At 43.7% G+C, this 20,723-nt stretch overlaps 1 protein-coding gene across 5 annotated transcripts in view; it reads left to right on the top strand.

Moving 5' to 3' along the window:
• Nucleotides 1-20,723, top strand: part of LOC147018742 (uncharacterized) — a 150,089-nt gene that overhangs the window by 125,553 nt on the left and 3,813 nt on the right. For all 5 annotated transcript variants that reach the window (XM_085898774.1, XM_085898776.1, XM_085898775.1 and 2 more), the window contains 3 exons: nt 11,250-11,377; nt 13,800-13,989; nt 14,348-14,495. In XM_085898774.1, the coding sequence (XP_085754900.1) occupies nt 11,250-11,377; nt 13,800-13,989; nt 14,348-14,495 (466 nt within the window). The remainder of the gene's footprint in view (nt 1-11,249; nt 11,378-13,799; nt 13,990-14,347; nt 14,496-20,723) is intronic.

Genomic DNA, 20,723 nt, shown 5'->3' on the forward strand with positions numbered 1-20,723 from the left:
TGTCCTATCCCTAAGAAAGGATGATCACCTGTCTCTGTTATCATCTGAGCTCAAGCGTTTGGACATCGGGATTGCAGCTCTCTCTGAGGTTCGGAGACCGGATTGCGGCGAGATAATGGTGGGTGGTTACACCTACTATTGGTCTGGTCGCTCTGATGGTTACCATACCCAAGGAGTTGCTGTAGTTGTGTCCAATAAGCTGACCCCAATGATAATTGAGGTAACACGGGTCAACGAGCGTATTATGAGATCAAGGATTCGTCACTCCTTAGGTGTCATTTCCCTGGTCTCTGTTTATGCTCCGACTGAGGCGAGTGATCTCACCGTGAAGGATGCATTCTACGCCACGCTCGAGTCTGTGGTTGATCAGTGCCCCAGACGAGATGTCCTCACCGAGATACACTTCTTGTCTTGGGGGATTTCAATGCATCGACTGGAACTGATAGGGATGGTTACGAGACATGTGTTGGTCCCCATGGGTCAGGAACTATGAACCAGAATAGCACTAAGTTCCTTGACTTTGCAAGAAGTCATGGAATTAGGGTGGTTGGTTCATGGTTTCAGCGCCCACAAGCTCATCGCTGGACTTGGTATTCCAATGCTGGCGGTGTGGCAAAGGAGATTGACCATGTCCTCATTGACGGTCGTTGGAGGATGCTCCAGAACTGCAGGGTCTACCGGAGTGCTCAGTTCCTCAATACTGACCACAGGCTTGTTGTAGCAACTCTAAAGCTGCACCTTAAATCTTGGAGAATGGTACCATCCCAGCCGAGGCTGGATGTTGGCAAGCTCAGGGATGAGAGAGTAGCTGAGGAGTTTGCGAACAGGCTGAGTGGACACTTGGGGGGTCTGGGTGCTTTGGGGGGTCCTGAAGAGTTGTGGAGTGCCTTCAAGACCACCCTCCTTGATGTTGCCGGTGGATGTCTTGGAGCTCACCGCAGGGCAAAGAAGAATTTTGTCTCAAGGGACACTGGATACCATTGACCAGAGTCGCAGGGCCAGGCTGAATGGCAGAGCTGAGCTGTTCAGGGAGCTGAGGCGTAAAACGGTACGTGCACTGAGGGTGGACAAGGAGGCCTTTGTGCGAGGAATCTGTGAGGGGGTAGAGCATCACCGGTGGACAGGTGATTCTCGTCCCGCTTACAGGGGAATTCGCGCATTGCGTTCATCCAAGCCCATCCCTCGGATCACTGCAGTTCAAGCAGAGAGTGGTAGGCTCTTGACAGAGGAGTCTGAAGTGAAGGCCCGCTGGGCCGGTTCCTTTGAGCGGTTGTACCAGGCTGATCCCCCAGCTGTCGAGTTGGACGTCAAGGGTGTTACAATCCCTGTTGCTGACCCTCGAATCAACTGTGGTCCACCTTCGCTTGTGGAAACACGGGCTGCGGTGAACCAGTGGAAACGGGGCAAAGCTCCAGGGATCTGTGGCATCCATGCTGAACTTCTCAAGGCTGGTGGAAATGCTGCACTCGTGTCGTTGCATGCAGTTTTGTGCTCTGCCTGGAACACAGGCATCATCCCAACTGACTGGAAGAGGGGCCTCGTTGTCCCTCTCTGGAAAGGGAAGGGTGATCGCCAAGACTGCAACAACTACCGAGGGGTGACACTGCTCTCAGTGCCCGGCAAGGTCTTTGCTCGGATAATTCTTGATAGGGTTCACCACCATCTGCTTGAGCACCAGCGTCCAGAGCAGTCAGGCTTTACACCAAAGAGATCAACGATTGACCGTATCCTTGCCATTCGTGTCCTCACCGAACGCAGACGAGAGTTTCGGCAGGGGCTGCTTGCAGCCTATGTTGATCTCTGTAAAGCGTTCGATTCAGTGAATCGGGATGTCCTCTGGAGGATTCTTGGTCTTCGTGGGGTGCCACCAAAACTGATCGATCTGATGTCTGAACTCTACTCTGGTACTGAGAGTGCTGTGAAGTGTGGTGGTACCATCTCTGACTTATTTCCAGTAGTTACTGGAGTTCGTCAGGGGTGTGCACTGGCCCCCACACTTTTCAGCACTTGTATGGACTGGATTCTATGGAGGATGTCGGAGAGATCAAGCTGCGGTGCATCGTTTGGGAATGTCAAGATCTCAGACCTTGATTTTGCAGATGATGCAGTCATCTTTGCGTAGACTTTTGACATCCTTTTGGGGGCCCTCGAGGTGCTGAAAGAGGAGTCTGAGCCGCTGGGATTACGGGTTTCTTGGGTCAAAACTAAGATCCAGGCTTTCGGTGACATCTTGGATGCTGCTGTCCTGTCTGTGTCTGTTTGTGGTGAGGATGTTGAGGTTGTGGAGAGATTCACTTACCTTGGCAGTGATATTCATGTCTCTGCTGGCTGTGAGTCAGAGGTCAATAGACGTCTGGGTCGGGCCTGGGGAGTCATGGATTCACTGGATCATGGAGTGTGGCGCTGCCGGTACCTGTGCGGGAGGACGAAAGTCCGAGTCTTCAGGTCCTTGGTACTTCCAGTCTTGCTCTATGGATGCGAGACTTGGACTCTGACCAAGGATCTGAGACGGAGACTTAATTCCTTTGGTACCAGGTCTCTTCGGAGAATCCTTCGCTATCGCTGGTTGGATTTTGTGTCCAACGAGCGGTTGCTGAGAGAGACTCGGATGAGATTTGTTACCTGCATGGTCCGTGAGCATCAGTTGCGGCTGTATGGACATGTGGCTCGTTTTCCTGACGCTGATCCTGCTCACCAGATTCTCTCAGCGAGGGAGTCTCATGAGTGGAGGAGGCCAGTGGGCTGACCACATGCCTCGTGGTTGCAGCAGGTTGACCATCTCGAGGAGATGGGGATGGGCCTGGCATCTGCCTGGGGGATGGCCAGACGGAGGCCCCTGGAGTACCGGCGGAAAGTGGACACAGCGACGCGCTGTTCTGGCACATGCTCCCATACCTGACCTGACCTGAGGTGGTGGTTGTGAAGCGGTTGGTCCAAAATAACGATAGTAATAGAAAAACGGCTAACTCAAAGATCACAGCCCTGATCACACGAATATATCCCTGAGACATCAGTGGGGAAATCTATCTGAACACAGACTTATCAGCATAACTGATCTAAGGACCTATATGGTGCTCTGCGAATTTCCACAGCCGTAACAATAAATATATATATATATATATATATATATATATATATATATATATATATATATATATATATATATATATATATATATATATATATAAAAAATAGAAATGCATGTATCTATATCTTGTCACGGGTACTGAGTGTATTATGAGGGGCTTAATCCCCGATTGTCCTTGGAAGAGCCGGACCTGAGGCCACCACTCATAATTAACTTTGTGACATGATGGGTTGCTTTCGAACCACGAACTCCAATCGGTTAACCATGAGTTCCAGTGTCCACCGTCTAATTTTGACGTTTAACTCGAGGTCACGTGGCTTCCTGAACGGGGAGCATGCCCTCGGCAGAGCACCAATGTTATCTTGATTAGGTCTTAATTAAGGTGGCCAAGCGTTTAACCGCTGGTGCATGCCGATTATGACAGGTCAATTAGTTTGGTAATTACCTCCCAGTCTATCTAGGTTCGGACAATGCTGGATCAATGGAAGGAAAGGACAAACACTGATAGGTTGGAACGTCAACAAGGAATTTATTAATATAGAAAAAACATTAATAAAAATAACTTTTTATTTCCTTGTCGTGAAAATATGTAAATTCAAATCAATCGATAATTGCAAGCAAATAAAGAATCAATCGGGCATTGATAGAAAAAGAGAAAGAGCAGATGCTTATCACTATGCCTTACTTAATTAAACACGAGAAGGGTACCCTGCGGATCATTCGGGGGGGGGGGGGGTGGAGAAATCCAGTCTCGCTCACCAAATAGAATTTGTCGTACGTCAAATATAACGTCTAGAAATGTGTGAGCATGCCTCGTCCGTTGCAAGTGCCTTGCCCTGCCGTGCACCCACTCACAAATGGGCTTGAACGCCAATAGAAGTCACGTTGTCACCCCCAGAAACCAGGGACGCCAATAATCAGGTACGCCAAGAGCAGGTCTCGAGCAGAACCAGCATTAATGGTCCAAGCGTCACCCACCGTCAGGAGCCACAACCAACGGAGAGCTGTGAGAAGCTGAGACACTGAGAAACTGGAAGGCTGCATGGCCATCACAAACCGTCACAAACTCGACTGTCACCAGCTCACCAACTGTCTGACTGGAACTGATGAAGCAACCATCTGACTGGAACTGACGAACTGAAAATAGCCGTCACAAACTGTCGAAAAACTCTCAAAGCTATAAGAACCGCCACCAGCTATCGCCAACTGACTGAAAACAACGGTCCTCCTGTCCTTTTTATTGGTGGCCCATCTGGGCGGAGCGTCAAGCAGACCAGCCAAATCCACCTTGCTTATTGGCGCATCATTGCACGTGACAACTCGCCCGTCCCGTGATCATTCCTGGCCTGCGATGCCATGTTTGTGGTGCTGGACGATCGGGAGAAAGCGGCCATTTGCCAGAATTACCGAATGAAAATGTGAAACGCTCATAAAACGTCAACAACCGTTATCACCTCAATGTTCAGCCCGATACGAAAAAGAACCAGTTAGCGTCCATAGAGCTGCTGAACGGGGTTTCAAACGTCGATGGAAAGAGGTAGGTGAGCCTCCGTTGGGCTAACGGCTATTTCACGTGCATGAATGTGTCTGTCGTAAAGAGAGAAAATTCTATTCCATAATAAAGGGAATCTATTCTTTACCCTTCTCAATGCATCAAGGTAGAATCCCACCAGACATGGGGATGGGTCTATCCTGGACATGCATTTCGGGAAATAACTGTCTGAGGACCTAAATGCTTGTATGCATTCGGCGGATCCGATTAATATATATATATATATAGAGGACCGTTTTTACAGCCATTTTTCCCTGCTGTGCAGGGGTTGGGCTTTTTCTTGAGGAAATTTTTTTATGGCCGGATGCCCTTCCTGACGCCAACCCTGGTCGCCTCTTACGACACACAGGGATATGGTACACCTATTCTAACCGGGACATACACCGGGACCAGTGCACTGATACTCAATTCGCCGACCTCGGAAGGATGACGGGCTGAGTCAACCCCCTGGTGTTAATTCAGCAGCCAATGGGGATTGAACTCAGGACCCTAGGATCCCAAGCTGCCACCCTAACCACTCAGCCAACACCAGGCTTCAATCAATATATATATATATATATATATATATATATATATATATATATATATATGTATATATGTATATGTATGTATATGTATGTGTATGTATGTATATGTATGTATATGTATGTATATGTATGTATATGTATGTATATGTATGTATATGTATATATATGTATGTCATGCGACGTTTCGGTCAACGACGGTGGTCCCATAAGATTATAATGTAGCTGAAAAATTCCTATCGCCTTATGATGTCGTCGTGCTGCCAGTCGTATAAAAGTACCGTATAGCACATACAATTATGTACAGTACATAATACTCGATAATGATAAACTATATTACTGGTTTATGTATTTACTCTCCTGTACTTTTTAGAGTGTACTCTTTCTACTTGTATATAAAAAAGGTTTACTGTAAAACAGTATGCTGTGTAACGCAGCAGCCTTATACATCTCTTGTTTACCACGTCTCTTGATTGCATCATTTTTGAAAGTGCTTGATTTAATCTCGTGTTGTTTTGTTCATCATGGCCCCTAAGCGTTCATCAAAAAGTAAATTTTTTTTTTAAAGTTTATAAAGTTAAAAAAAAGTTACAGTAAGCTAAGGTTAATTTATTATTGAAGAAAGAAAAAAATATATTTTAAATAAATTTGGTGTAGCCAAAGTGTACAGCAGGGGTTCCCAACCTTTTTTTACTGGGGTACCATTTCACATGTCCGTGGTCCCACCGAGTACCACTGTACCAAAATTCACCTAAAAGTGTTTATTTGAGATACAGATACGACAATGGGGAGTTAAACAATACTAACAATTCACAATTATGACATTGAGCAATCGGATTTGAACAAAAGAAGGATACAGTGAGTACCTATTTGATTGTGTAAAATGTCCAGTCAATGGGATGGCTGAGCCTGCTTCTTGCTCACAAGCAGATAGATGTCAGGCTTTGTTTTGGATAAAGTGCACCAAACATCATATTCAACATCCAGTGGGGATCTTTGTTTTGTTTTTAGAATAATGACTGATGAGAACCCAGCTTCACACAGCCATGTAGATGGGAATACTTTGAGCGAATGAACAGCCAGCCTAGCTCAGGGTAAGACCCCAACATTCCACACCAGAAGTCCGCAAGATTCATCTCGTCAAACTTATCTCGGGCTGTGGAGTCGTTCTGGAGATCAATTAAGCTTTCCTGCAGTCCTGTTCCAGGTGGCAAATCCAATGCATTCATGCGAAATGGGTTGCGAATCATTTTCAGATCCAGTTCCTTGAGATCTGGAAAATAGGAATTTAATTCCTCATCCAAATAAGTGAGGTGATCTTTTACCAGTTGTATGAACTCCCTTGGGGCATTCTTTTCAGGCTTCTGAAGAATATCGGCCATGCAAGAAAACGTGACCACCACTCCCGCTTCGACATTAGTCTTCCACAGACGGAGTTTTTCCTGAAATCCCTTGACCTTGTTTATGAAGTCAATGATAGTTGCGCCAGTCCCCTGAAGAGACTTGTTCAGGGCGTTTAACTGAGAGAAAGTGTCAACCAAATAAGCCAGGTGCAATGCCAAGTCGGGATCGTTCAAAGCAGTGACGAAATCGACAGTCTTTGGTTTTCCATCATTTTCGAAGAATTCACGAAGCTCAGCTCGCAGTTCAAACATGCGCTCTGCCATATTTCCACGGGATAACAATCTCACCTCAGTGTGGAATAAGAGAACTTTATGGTCGGAGTCGAAATCCTCGCAAAGTTTCTTGAAAAGTCGCTAATTGAGAGCCTGGGATTTCACATGGTTTACAATTTTGATCATGGTTGAGAGAATGTCAGCCAATGGCTTGGGGAGCGCCGTGGCTGTGGATCGTACGGTGTAGGCCGCGCATTTCAGGAGCAACTGCCTTCACAAGCGTTTGGAAACCTGATCTGCACCCCAACATAGCTGGAGCACCATCTGTAGTACAGCCTTTCAGATCAACCCATGACAGCCCAACTTGATCAAAGACGGAAGACACCTCTTCGAAAATGTCCTTTGCTTTCGTTGTGGTTTTAAGCGGGCGGAAAAATAGTATTTCATCCTTGAACTTGGCTTTATGCACGTCCCGAACGAACGCTAACAGTTGGGCACAATTTTCCACGTCAGTTGACTCATCCAATTGCATAGAAAATCCACATGGAGATGCCTTGATTTCTGCCACCACCTGGTCACGAATATTGGTTGACATTTCTTCAATGTGCCTCTGAACTGTGTTGTTTGACAACGAAAGAGAATTGAGCTTCTTGGCGCTTTGTTCTCCCAGCATGAGACGCACGATATCCTTTGTGGCGGGAAGGATATGGCTTTCACAGACGGTGTGAGGTTTTTTTTTCTGTTCTGCAACTAAGTAGGATGCCTTTATGGCTGCCGTGGACTGTTGAAAACTGCCGCTGCCATCGAAGCGTGCTCTTTTCATGGCATTTTCCTTCCGACGAAAAAAAAATCATGGTCCTTGTCGCTGTGTTCAGGATGAACAGAATCAAAATTGCGCTCCAATAGACTTGGCTTCATAGATTGATTGCTTCGAACTTTTCCACAAATCACACACTGTGGAGCTTCTAATTCACCTTTTTGGATGGAAGTGAAGCCGAACTTGAGATAACTCTCCGAATATTTTCGCATTGACATGATGCTGGTGAACGATAACGGGAACAATAAGCCGGGCAATAAGCAATGATGGCAGTGTGGCGTGTAGAGACAAAATGAATGATAAGACTTGTGCACAATGGCCGATTACAAACAGCTGTCAGTGTACAGCCGCTTTCGATATAAATTTAATTATTGTGCACAAGCTGCATGAGAGAGAAGTAAAATATAAACTGTGTTAAAAAAGTCCAAATGTACCACAGGGTGGGAACCCCTGGTGTACAGCAATGTCCTGGGCCTTCACATTCACTCACCACTCATTCACTGACTCACCCAGAGCAACTTCCAGTCCTGCAAGCTCCATTCATGGTATGTGCCCTATACAGGTGTACCTTTAAAAAAAATTATTTTATACTCTTTTCACTGTGCCTTTTCTATGTTTTGATATGCTTCAATACACAATACTTACCATTGTTACAATTGCCTACAGTATTCAGTACAGTAACATGCTGTACAGGTTTGTAGGCGAGGAAAAATAGGCTATAGCCTTGGTGTGTAGTAGGCTACACAATCTAGGTTTGTGCAAGTACACTCTATGATGTTCGCACAATGACGAAATCGCTTAACGACGCATTTCTCATAACGTATCCCCGTGCGCATGACCCTGTATATGTATGTATGTATGTATGTATGTATGTATGTATGTATGTATGTACGTATGTATATATGTACGTATGTATACATATATATGTATGTATGCAAGCCTGGTGTTGGCGTAGTGGTTAGGCTAGCGGCTTGGGATCCAAAAGGTCCTGAGTTCAATCCCCGTTGGCCGCTTGAATTAATACACACCAGGAGGTTGGCTCAGCCTGTCATCCTTCCGAGGTCGGCGAAGTGAGTACCAGTGTACTGGGCCCGGTGTATGCCCCGGTTAGATAGGTGTACCATATCCCTGTGTCGTAAGAGGTGACCAGGGTTGCGTCAGGAAGGGCATCCGGCGTAAAAACCAAGCCAAATCACTATGCGGATCTTACGAATGATCCGCTGTGGCGGCCCCTAACGGGAGCAGCCGAAAGAAGAAGAAGAAGAAGATGTATGTAATGTGTGCATGTGTATATGTATATATATATATATATATATATATATATATATATATATATATATATATATATATATATATATATATATATGCAGTATTTTTTATTTTTACATAATGTTGGTGTTTAACCTCATGTAGAAAGGGTGAGATTTTTTTCCGTATGCCGGGTCATCTCAAAAGTATGAGCAGTTTGGAGAGGGAAGGGCTTTTGTGAATATTCTCTCCGAGGATATGAAAATGGGAAGCAGGGCAGGTAAGCTACAGTTATGCATGAGATACTTTGTAGTACAGCGGGCTGCAGTGGAGTTTTACTCGCAATTCAATTTTAAAAAAAGATTCTTGCTTTATTTTGGTAATGACCTCAAATTTTGAATCCACTCGCCTGCCTGTTCTGATCAATCAAGGGAAGGACCTTCAGTTTTTGACAATGGACATCGAGTGTTTAACATTGTGCTTAATTACCTCCACCACTGAAGGTGGATGGAGGTTGTTTTCACCTCTCGTCTGTTTGCATGATCTATCAAAAAGTTGTTAACGGACTCGGACAAAATTTGAAGGTCAAGTTTAGTTTGTGACGAGGACGATTTGATTAGATTTTGGTTTGCGGCTGGTTCCAAATCCGGCTTATTGGTGGGAGACAAAAGGTAAACTGTTCAGCCTGGTGGAGGTATGCCCTCTATGAAGTGCTGTTCAAGTTATCATTGTGTTGGCTTCTGCTTATTTGCGACAAAGCCGAATAGTTGGGAGCAACATGTTTGGCCACCACTTCAGTCTTGCATTATTTTTGGATTTCAACTACATTTGGATATGAAGTTTTCGAAGGGATATAAAATGAGCCTTCCCATCAAGTCAGTGTTTGTGTTGGTCAAAAAAAGCTTCATTTTGTGGTAAAAGCATTCTAAACTTTTTGATTCACCAAAGATTTATCGTCTTTATCTTCTTGGTGATGCACCTTTTTGTCTTACACGATGCGACACGTACGATACACGATACATTGTCTAGATACGATACATACGATACATGATACATTGTCTAGAGAGTCTAGACCGTTGGTCCCCAACCTGCGGCCTGAGGGCCGCATGGGGCCTGCGGAGCCTTGTACTGCGGCCCGCGAGGACTTTCCAATCAAAACACATTTCCATGTAGCAATTTTAAAGGGGTTTACACAATGCCAGCGCCGTGACCTGAAAAGCCTTGCAGAATGCCAGTGCCGGCCGGCGCCGTGACCTGAAAAGCCTTACACAATGCCGCTGCCGGCCACTGCCGCTTACCGCCGGGAGGAATCAAATCAATTTGCATCAATAAAACTCAATAAAATGAATCAATTTTTTTTCTGGCTCCCAACTTCCTTGGGAGTAGTGAATGCGGCCCATGGGATCAAAAGGTTGGGGACCACTGGTCTAGACAATGGCTTGAAAAAAGGCAGCCATGACGCTGACTTTTGATGATCATGGTGTCAACAGTATCTGTGTGCTAAAGGAAGTGAGGCAGCCACATCATATGTATTTTTGGAGTTTTCGTTCAGAACCATATTCACAAATCTGGCTGTTAGCAATTGCTTGACATGGTCAAGTGGCACCATTGATATGTTCCCTATAAACCATTTATTATGTCTGCCATGTTTAATCAAATGGACCATGGCTGTATCCTACAATTATATTTGATAAGCAGGATTTAATGAGATCTGGGGGCCATTGATGAGCTTTGCTTGTGCATTACCCCCCTTCCCCTTCGTATCTCCACCCCTGTCCAAAATAGCAAAAATTGAATTTTTTATTTTTTGATCAAAGTACCAAAACCCAGAACTACTATCATTCTGTTAAATGAATTTCTTTTCCTTCATGGTTGTATGAGATGCATGCATTAAACCTGAAATTCTGCTTCATTTAATATTTTAAAGTTCTTCCTGGCAACATGGTCATAGAATTGCTTCATATTTCCTTTTTCAGTGAGGGCTTTAATTTGACACAAATGATATTCAACTTGATAATCCTTTGCTGTCCAAGCTTCCGTTCAAGAGCACTATGGTTTCCTCATTCTTTTGAGGAAAATACTTTTTTCTTGCTGTTCATTAGCATTGCTTCCTCATCTGGAAAGCTAATCAGAATTCTTCAACAGTTTAGCACGAATGCAATTTTGTACCTCACTCTGTTAATCTAATCTTGATTCCAATGAATTGGTGGTAGTTTTTTGCATGATCAAACTTCCTTCACCTGAAATCACTTGCAATTGTTCCAAGTTTTTTTTGTTTGTTTTTTCAAGGCAAATATCACACGATTATAAATGTTGAATTTGTTTCATGGAATATACTTTCTTGAGAAGCAAATTTTCTGCACATTTGCCATCTGGTTATTTAAAACCTTTTTCTGTTCCAAAGGCTGACAGTGATGTGCGAGTACCTTTTGGAAGATGATGTGAAACTAACAGTGATGTCCCAAACTGTCAAACCCCCTTTGCCGGTGGAGGACCGTGGACCGCTTCGCTTGAATATGAGATTGTTTCAGGGTTTGTATCTTCAAAATTGAGGTCACTTTGGTCAAGAAATTGGAGAACTAAAGCAAACTATTATGACTTTAAAAAAAAAATTGTCTTGAGCAACAAGTGTGTATGTTTGCATGTGTTTTAGAGATTAAGTATTAGATCTGTGCTTCTCAACCTGGGTGAATGATTTCACCTTGAGGTGAACCAGGATTGGGGTGAATGGGAAGGTGGGTGAATGTTTACATTTTTCCTCGTTATCGAGTAGTAGATTCTACTACAAGTCGTAAAGTGTATTGGGAGGGGGGGGTAAAGGAAGTGATATGGAAAATATAAAAGTCCCCCCAAAAAACTCAAATTGATTGTTTGAACAGTTTTGATGGCACAAAATTAAATTGGTTTGAGTGTTTTTATCAGGCAAAGCTTGACCCTTTGATTTACAGCATTGGTCCCCAACCTGCGGCCCGTGGAGCCTGATACTGCGTCCCGCGAGGACTTTCCAATCAAAACGCATTTCCATGTAGCAATTTTAAAGGGGTTTACACAATGCCACTGCCGGCCGGCGCAGTGACCTGAAAAGCCTTACACAATGCCGCTGCCAGCCACTGCCGCTTATTGCCCTCAACGTCTCCATGCAGGGAAGAGGCAAGCTGGTCCACAACCTCTATGGCTGCATCCAGTCCTTCGAGAACAAGCTGGAGCTGTGGGAGTCACAACTGCGTGCCAGCCGACTCGACCACTTCACTGCTCTGCAGGGCCAGCACGGTGAGGATGAGACCGTTTTTGATGGGGAGAGGTATGCTACAGAGGTGGCCCGTCTGAGGAAGGAGTTTAAGAAACGATTCCAAGACTTCTGCAAGCACAAAGTCAGCTTCGAGATCTTCGCCATGCCCTTCTCATTCGATCCCTTGCAAGCCCCAACGGACCTGCAGGAAGAGCTGATCGAGCTGAAGAGTGACATCGACATCAAGGCCCATTTCCTGGAGAAGGAATTCCAGGAGTTCTACAGGGGGCTACCCCGCCAGACCTTCCCCAACCTGATCAAGCATGCCCAGAAGTTGTTTTCCATATTTGGCAGCACATACTTGTGCGAGCAGTTCTTCAGCAAGCTGAAGTACTCCAAGAACAAGAACCGAAATGCCTTGTCCGACATGCACCTGGAAGACACTCTTCATGTTGCTTCCTCCCATCTGGTGCCTGACATCAACTCAATCCTGGGAGAGCAGCAGCAGTATCAAGTTTGTCATTGACTGAAAAAAATGCATCAAGTTTCTCATTGACTCTGAAAATGTTTCTCAGTATCAAGTTTCTCAATAAAATGCATCAATTTTTTTTCTGGCTCCCAACATCCTTGGGAGTAGTAAATGCGGCCCGTGGGATGAAAAGGTTGGGGACCACTCACTTAAAGCATTAACATCAAGTGTTCTGTGGGAATCCCGCTGTCAACCGTGCCATTACAATACAATCATGTGCGTCACCCTGCCCTGCCTCGGCCCAGTCAAGCAAGGCTATTTATTGTTCATGGCAATGTGTTTCATCCTTATAACAAATTATTTGCAACCCCTCTTAGTTGCAGTAATTTTCCTCACTTTTCTGTGCACCTCTAACTGTTGAAGCAACCTATTTCGGCCTTGGTGACTTATCTTGGTGTACTCGTGAATTACCTGATTGACGACAAATGCATGATTTGACAAGTTTTTTTCTGCTTAGTGCAGAATTTATGCATCAATATTGAAACATGAAAATCCACTGCATTTATTACATCAGAATTAATTAATATTAACCCTTTGAACCCTGGGCTCCCTGGAGAAAAATCCAGCTGCTCGGGTACATGGAGGTTTGAATTTTGGCTGGTAAAATGGCCGTGAGGGTTCAAAGGGTTCATAATAATAATAATACGCTTGTTCATGTGTCTCTGTCTGTCTCTAGCATTCCGTTCCATCCATTGGTTGGACAGTTCACCTGACACTACCCACAATTTCTATTGGGGGGGGGGGGAATTGGTCATCTGCTGTCCTTACAAGTGTGTGCATGTGCGCGCATTGTTTTTTCATGCTATGACGTTGGAAAAGGTTGAAGCACTCACTGTATTGGCAACTCCCAAGTTGTTGCAGCACAAGCAAAGTGTTGGCTAAAATTTTGCACACGCTCATTAAGACCTTTTGTCATGAGACCGAGTAGCTAGTTATTTGTCAGTTCCAAAATAGATAAAAGGCCTTGTAAGCAAGTGTGAGTTTCCACTTCATGCAATACAGTATTGTGCATTTCCAATGCCAAATTGTAGGTGAATGAGATGAAGCTCAACTAAGAAATTGAATGTTCGAACAGTTTTGATGGCACAAAATTAAATTGATTTAAGTGTTCGTCAGGCAAATATTGACCCTTTGATTTTATACATTAACATCAGCTGTTATTTCCTGGCAGTACTTTCATGATATTTTGTGTGCAGATGGTTTGTACAACTCGGCTTATCAGATAAATGACTTTCCTGTGGTGCGAGTCCTTCGACAACCAGTTTTCCTTCAAGTGGAGGTTATGGGACGTTCAGACCCAGCCCTAGAACTCTTCCTGGATGATTGCTGGGCCACGAATACAGCTGATGCGACATCCCAGCCACAGTGGGATGTTGTGACTGATGGGTGTGTATATTGGTGTGCAATTCTTTAGACTTTCCATGCTTTTGGCAGCTTCAAATTGGGTGTTAAAACATGTTGCACCAATGAAAATGTCTCATTGAATACCCAACATGCAATACAACGTTTATAATCTTTGGAAGAAACAGCATGGTGTGGAGTGCTTCATGATCCATATTTTGCAAGCTTGCACATTGCTTCTATCTGTCTGCTTTATGTGCTCTATGTAATGTACATAAGATCTACCATCTTGAGGGGGATTCTGGCTTCACTTTTACATGAAAATGTGGTATGTGGAAAATATTGTTCCTTTGAATATTTGGCATTTGTTCCTCGTGGTTGTTTGTTGATGTCATGGCTCTAGGTGTCCAAGTCCTGGAGATAATTACCCAACAGTGTTGCATGTGGTGGTATCAGCAAATCAATTGCAGCACCCACTATCCCACTACAAACGCTTTGAGGTGAAAGCTTTCGTGTTCATGGATACAGCAAACATGCCTTTGCAAAGCACGGTACGTTTGTACAAGGTCTGGTTATGGGTCTAGACGATGGCCGATTTGTATCAATCTTCTTTTGTTAACCCCCCCACCCCTGCTCTGTTCATTCAATTGGTCATGTTCTGGTGGTAATATGTATGGTTGGAGTGAAAACTTTACAGAACTATATTTGGTGCATCTCAGGTAATAGTCTGAGCCTTGTTTCGGTCTTTTTCTCGAGCAGCAAAATCTGCAATGGTCACCACATGAAACCTGTTTTTTTACGGAATAAGTTTATTATAAGAAGGCACAGGAATACTAAAACTGAGAATCCCTGGACAAAAGATAGAACACGCAAACTGGCAGAGAAATAAATGAAGCATTCGCGATCCAATATAACAAAAACACACTTGATACAGGAAATAAAATGGCCACGATTGCACAATAAAGGGTGCCAGGGATCGAAAATGCTCCACCATGAACATGTCTCCAGCAAATTGTGCCTTCACCCCCACCCACCCCTTTCCCGAGTTGGCAAAACTGATTAGAAACCCAGAAAATCTACAGCAGTGAGAAAGCCTCCTGGCCTCTGGCCTAACTTAACTGGACAATTTGTATGATTGACAAAGCAACGATCAATGTTTGTTTCTTCACAATTTTTAGCCGCGTCTGGCGTAGCGAACGCTGGCTCTGAGAGCTCCACATTCTTCTTCTTCTTCGTCTTCTTATTCTTCTTCTGGTGAAGACAAAACCTTTATTGACTGGTGGAATGATGCGGCTCTTGGACACATTTGTTTTTTTATGCCACTGCGAATGAAGTTACCGGAAGCATTGTTTTTTGGGTTGTACGTCTGTACGTCCGTCCATGCTCGTTTTCTCTGCAATGGCTTATCCGATTGATAAATTTTCACCATAGATGTGATCACTCAAGTGGAACGTTTTAATGATTATGATGTTGGTCATGTGGTGTGGCAGCCATTTTGGAAAAAAGGCAAAACTTTGAACCTCTATCTCTTCAACTGCTTCGTGGAAATAATTGAAACTTGGTGCATGTGATGTACTCCCAATGGGAAATAAGTGATTTTATTTATATATATATATATATATATATATATATATATATATATATATATATTTTGATGTCATAGGTGGCTTCATTATGATGTCATAATTGCATGTTGAATGCTTTATCTGATCAGTATGAAAAATTGAGGGTTATCTGGGCCTAAATCGTATTGTGGAAAAAATTGTTGAGGTCATCAGTCATTTGGCAGCCATTATTATTATTATTATTGTTGTTTTTTAGTTATTTTTTTTTTACATAAAAACTTTCAAAAATGCTCTCCAAAGCTACTGAATAGCTCGAGGTGAAACTTTACATGTATGATCGCCTATCCATGAGGAACAAAAAAATTATCTGCCTATGACCACTGATCTCTACACCTGGATTGGTCACGACGGCTCCGTGCGTGAAGCCACCGGAAGTGCACTGTCCGCCATCTTGTCTCCCCCAAAAGAGGCGAACTGTCGTAACACGCAACGTTGAACCGGGCCCGGCCGATTTTGCAAAATATATTTCTTCAAATATATTTCAACTTCTGTCTAATATTTTAATGGATTTTGAAGTAAATTACTGTTCCTATTACTCGATCAAATTCCGGAAAATTTCCTTGGAGCTCCTTGGCAATTGCAAGGAGGCGATCAATGCATATTATGAGGCCCGACACAGGGTTGGATCTGAAAACAAACATAGGTGAAACATCGAAGTTACGTTAGGCTCCAGGTCACTTCATCAATAACAAAACAAAACTAAAGTCATGTTTTTTTATGTTATTTAAAATATGTTTTGTTATTTTAGGCAATTTTATGTTATGCTACATTTCTTAATGTTTTCGGGGCAAGGTTGGAAGCTACGAGATGTTGGCTTGAAGGCCATTTTGAGACCAAAGTTCGCAGCGAAAAGTTAACCATGTCGAGGCCAATAACTCTATACATAGCCTTTCAATGTCCAACACATCCTGAAACCTTATAAATATAATATCCTTCTCATAAATAATATTATGCAGCTGTGTACTTTTCTCACAGGCAGCGTGGGGTACCCCCCCCCCCTCCTCCATCTCAACACTCCGAGTGTGTTATACAATGTAAAGTTCAAAACAAATTCAGGAGTTTCGTGTTATAAACTAAAAAATTACATCAATAAATGAAGATGATTCTGCTTTTGTTTTGCACAAGAATGTTTTAGAATGTACAAACTTCAGGTTAAATCAACATTCCCCTACCATTTGGAGGAGTGGGGGAAGGAACCCCCCACCCCATCAGACACTCCCCCTCTCCCCCCTTAGTCACTTCCCTCCCTTACACCATGGATCCCTTCCATCCCCCCTCTCTTTCTTCTCTCAATGTTGTCAACTTTATATGTACTCAGGGATCAGGACTCGGACCATTACGATTAATTATTTACATCAATGATTTGGAGAGAGGGGTGAAGAGGTTTTCCAAATTTGCAGATGACACAAAGCTTGGAGAGAAGGTGGATAGCAGAGGGGGTGGTGATCAGATTCAGGAAAGTGTTGATACTCTCATTGATTGGGCAAAAGATTGGAGAATGTAATTTAACCTGAGCAAGTATAAGGTGTTGGGGAAGAACAATATAAATAGAGATTACAGGATACAAGGGGTAATGTTGGAGTGTGTCACATGGGGGAAGGATCTCGGGGTGGTAAGAGATATGGGAGGTAAGCAGGCAGCACTGTGCCAGGCAGCAAAATATGAAGCAAATCTGGTTTTCAGTTGTATTTGGAGGGGGATCAATTATATATCAAAAGAGTTGTTAACATAGGCCAGGAATTTAGTGAGGGCCACATCTAGAATATTGTGTGCAGTTTTGGTCACCACAACTCAGGAAGGACATCGCTGCCATGTCGAAGGGTTCAACACAGGGCGAACAGATTGATTCTGGGCCTCACTCGACTCAGCTGAGGAGCGGTTGAAGGAGACAGGGCTTTATGCAATAGAAAGAAAGAGGTTACGAGGCGATATGATTGAGATGTTTAAGGTAATGAAGGGCATCGACAAAATAAGTGCAGAAGAATTATTCAGCAGAGTAGACACAGTGATCTCACCAGGGGCTATTGCTTGAGAGTAAAGAAGAGTCGAGTTAAGAAGGTAGTGAGGTAGGGGGTCTTTCACTCAGAGTAGTTAATGCATGGAACGGTCTTCCTGGAAAGGAATTGGTGACAGAAACAGGAGATGGGTTTAAATTGGAATTAGATAGGAAGCTGGAAGTTATGGAGATTGAGGGATAGAGGAAGAAGCCTGGTGTTGGCTTCGTGGTGAGGGTGGCGGCTTGGGATCCCAGGGTCCTGAGTTCAAGCCCGTTGACCGCTGAATTAATATACACCAGGAGGTTGACTCAGCCTGTCATCCTTCCGAGGTCGGCAAAATGAGTACCAGTGCACTGGTGAGGGGGACACTGCATCAGCGGCACAGCCGCGTCTCAACCAATGATGCAACCAGCAGCCATAGGCTGTACTCGATAGAGAGAGAGAGAGGGATAGAGGGATGTTGGTAGGACTTTTTGCAAGTTTGAGCATTGATGGATGATTGTGTGCATGTCTGCAGAGTGTCATTGATTGGGGGGGGGGGGGGGTCTTGTCAAGGGGTGTTGTGTGGTTGATGTTTTTTTTTTATTTTTTTTTTTACCCAAGACTGTCTGGCCATGCCCACTCCTCTGGAAATTGGAAAAAAAAAAACTCCATAAAAACCGTTACAAAAAACATTTTGAATTTTCTTGTGTTGATGTGGTGCAGGTATGATGGGCCGAAAGGTCTCCACCTGCATTTAATCACCAAGTGTATAAAATCACAAAATACACTTAACACATGAAAATGTGAAATGTCAATGTTCCCTGTCAGCGCACAGACTTAAAACGTGATTAAACCACGCAAAGTGACATTCTCTCACGGTCACATGAGGTCTGTGATTTCCACAAGTTCATTACACCAATTAATAAAAATTTGCATGAGTTAAGCCTGTATCTCGCTGGGCTGCGACAGCTCGCGACAAAATGCGAACGGGCTTCTCCAAAATGTCTCAACGTTCACGGTGGTTCTCGATTTCCTCGCGCGAGTCGCAGGACGTCGCTTGAATTTTGAACATGTTCAAAAAATTAGTGCGACAAATTTTGTCTCAAAATAGTCGCATAGTCGTCGCGGTTGTCTCGAACCCTTCTCAATTTAGTTTCCACGAGTCAGAAGGTGTAGCAGAGCAGAATTTAGTTTCCACTGCTTGCATTTAGAGATTTCTTACTGCCAGTCTGCTGTTTTCGTACTTCGCTGCAGTGATGTTTTGGGGGAGACAAGATGGCGGAATGTGAACTTCCAGTGACTTCACTCCTCGGTATACAATCGCTGTGGATGCGACCAATCCAGGTGTCGAGATCAGTGCCTCTGATGTCATTGGTCACATGTTTGGCAGCTATGGTTTTTAATTTTTTTTTTTTGAAGAATAAACCTTTAAAAAATCTTCTTCTCTAGAATGGCTTGACAGATTGAGGGAAACCTCACCCCCAACATCCCTCAGCCTTGGGGATACCAGGGTGTTCACAAATAGTAAATAGGTCACATGGTCTGGCAGCCATATTTGATTGAACAAATATCTTTAAAATATTCTTTCTCTTGAACTGCTTCATCAATTGATGTGAAACTTCAAAATTATGATCGAGTAGAACATGTTTTAAATTTCAACCTGATCGGACGCGTGGTCTGATGGCCAGAATTATTTAATATTTTGAATCTGGGTTGATGAATTTAAATGTATAATGTGGGTGGAGGCATATCTGGCAAGTCTCAATGTTGAAGAATACCCTTCTAGTTTAACTCTACTTCCTGTCATCAAACTGACTTGTAGCTTGAATATATGCCATCAGCTCTTACAAGCTAATGGAAATGTCTTGATTCATTGAATAACCATGACAATAATCCTCTCGCTAGCTCTGGATGATGTTCAAGTTTAGGCCGTTTCAAGTTACTCTCCCCCAGTGTTGTACATCCTTAGGCAATCACCTTTCCATTTTCTTGCCTGACACTGGCCATACATCGGATTTGAAATACTGGGTGAATCTTCATATTGCGCAGATGGGTTGTAGTTGAATGCGTAGTTTTTCCATTCGTTCGGACAGGGAGCTTGTATCATGACTGATCCGATTCTAACCAATTATGGTGGTGCATGTTATTCTTTCTCGTGGCCTCTTGCTGTTGCCAAACAATTGCATTGTCTGTGCAGTTCTCGTTCTTCCTCTTTCTGCAGTTTTTCTTTCCTTGCTGTTGCATTTCCTATGCTGTTCTTGCTCTCCGGAAGTCTCCTCTGACCGCCATGTCAACACTTCGAAGGAATTTGCATCAGCTCTCTCCTACATATGCAGCGAAAATAACTTCCAGCTTACAAATGTGAATAATCCAACATACCACTCAAATCCTCCTCTCATGCACCTGGTGCATGGTGCATTGTTCCCCTTTCATAGTGCAAAATCTGAGCAGCATAATCTCTACACACCAGAAAGGGTAGACTGAATAATGACGTTTTATGATGAAAGAAGGGTATATTTAAAATAAAAATGAAAAATGGAGAGGGGGGGGGGCAGCAATCGAGGCAGTTGTCTGCTATGCACCACCCAGTTAATTTTTTTCAGCAGTCCATCACCGACACTGAAGACTGACCAACGCATCGTATATTATGAAAGAACGATATGTTTAACAAATATCAGGAGCGATGGAGGCAGAGGTCTGTTCTTTACCACCCAGTTTATTTATTTGATATGATAAGCGAGCCTAGTGGTAGGGGAAATGACCAGAGAAGTCTTGCAGTTACCCAGTGAAATAAAATCCATCCTGCAGGGCTCAAGTTCTGCTTCGTCTTTTAGGTGGTACTCCCACCTTAAATGGGAGTACCCTTCTCTGCTCATCTTGGGTTGTCAATGTGCTGCAGCACCTTTTTGGTTCCATTATACCACCAAAGGTTGTGCTATTCACACCAACTGCAACAGCAAGGAAGTATACCCCATCATTTTTCCTGGGGGATTAAGGAGCCACTAACCCTGCTTTAAACCTGGCCAGTACATCCTTTCACCTCTGACAAATTTTGTCCAATTCCATCCAGAAGTCTATGGAGTGCATATATATAACATGCAAATTGACATTTGTAGTTATATATGTATTGTATATGTATCAAGATGTCTGATCCGATGTACCATACTCTTTCATA

This window comes from Eptatretus burgeri, chromosome 10 (genome assembly GCF_056783735.1).
Source record: "Eptatretus burgeri isolate ZD-2024b chromosome 10, Ebu_testis_v1, whole genome shotgun sequence".
NCBI classification, from domain to species: Eukaryota; Metazoa; Chordata; class Myxini; order Myxiniformes; family Myxinidae; genus Eptatretus; species Eptatretus burgeri.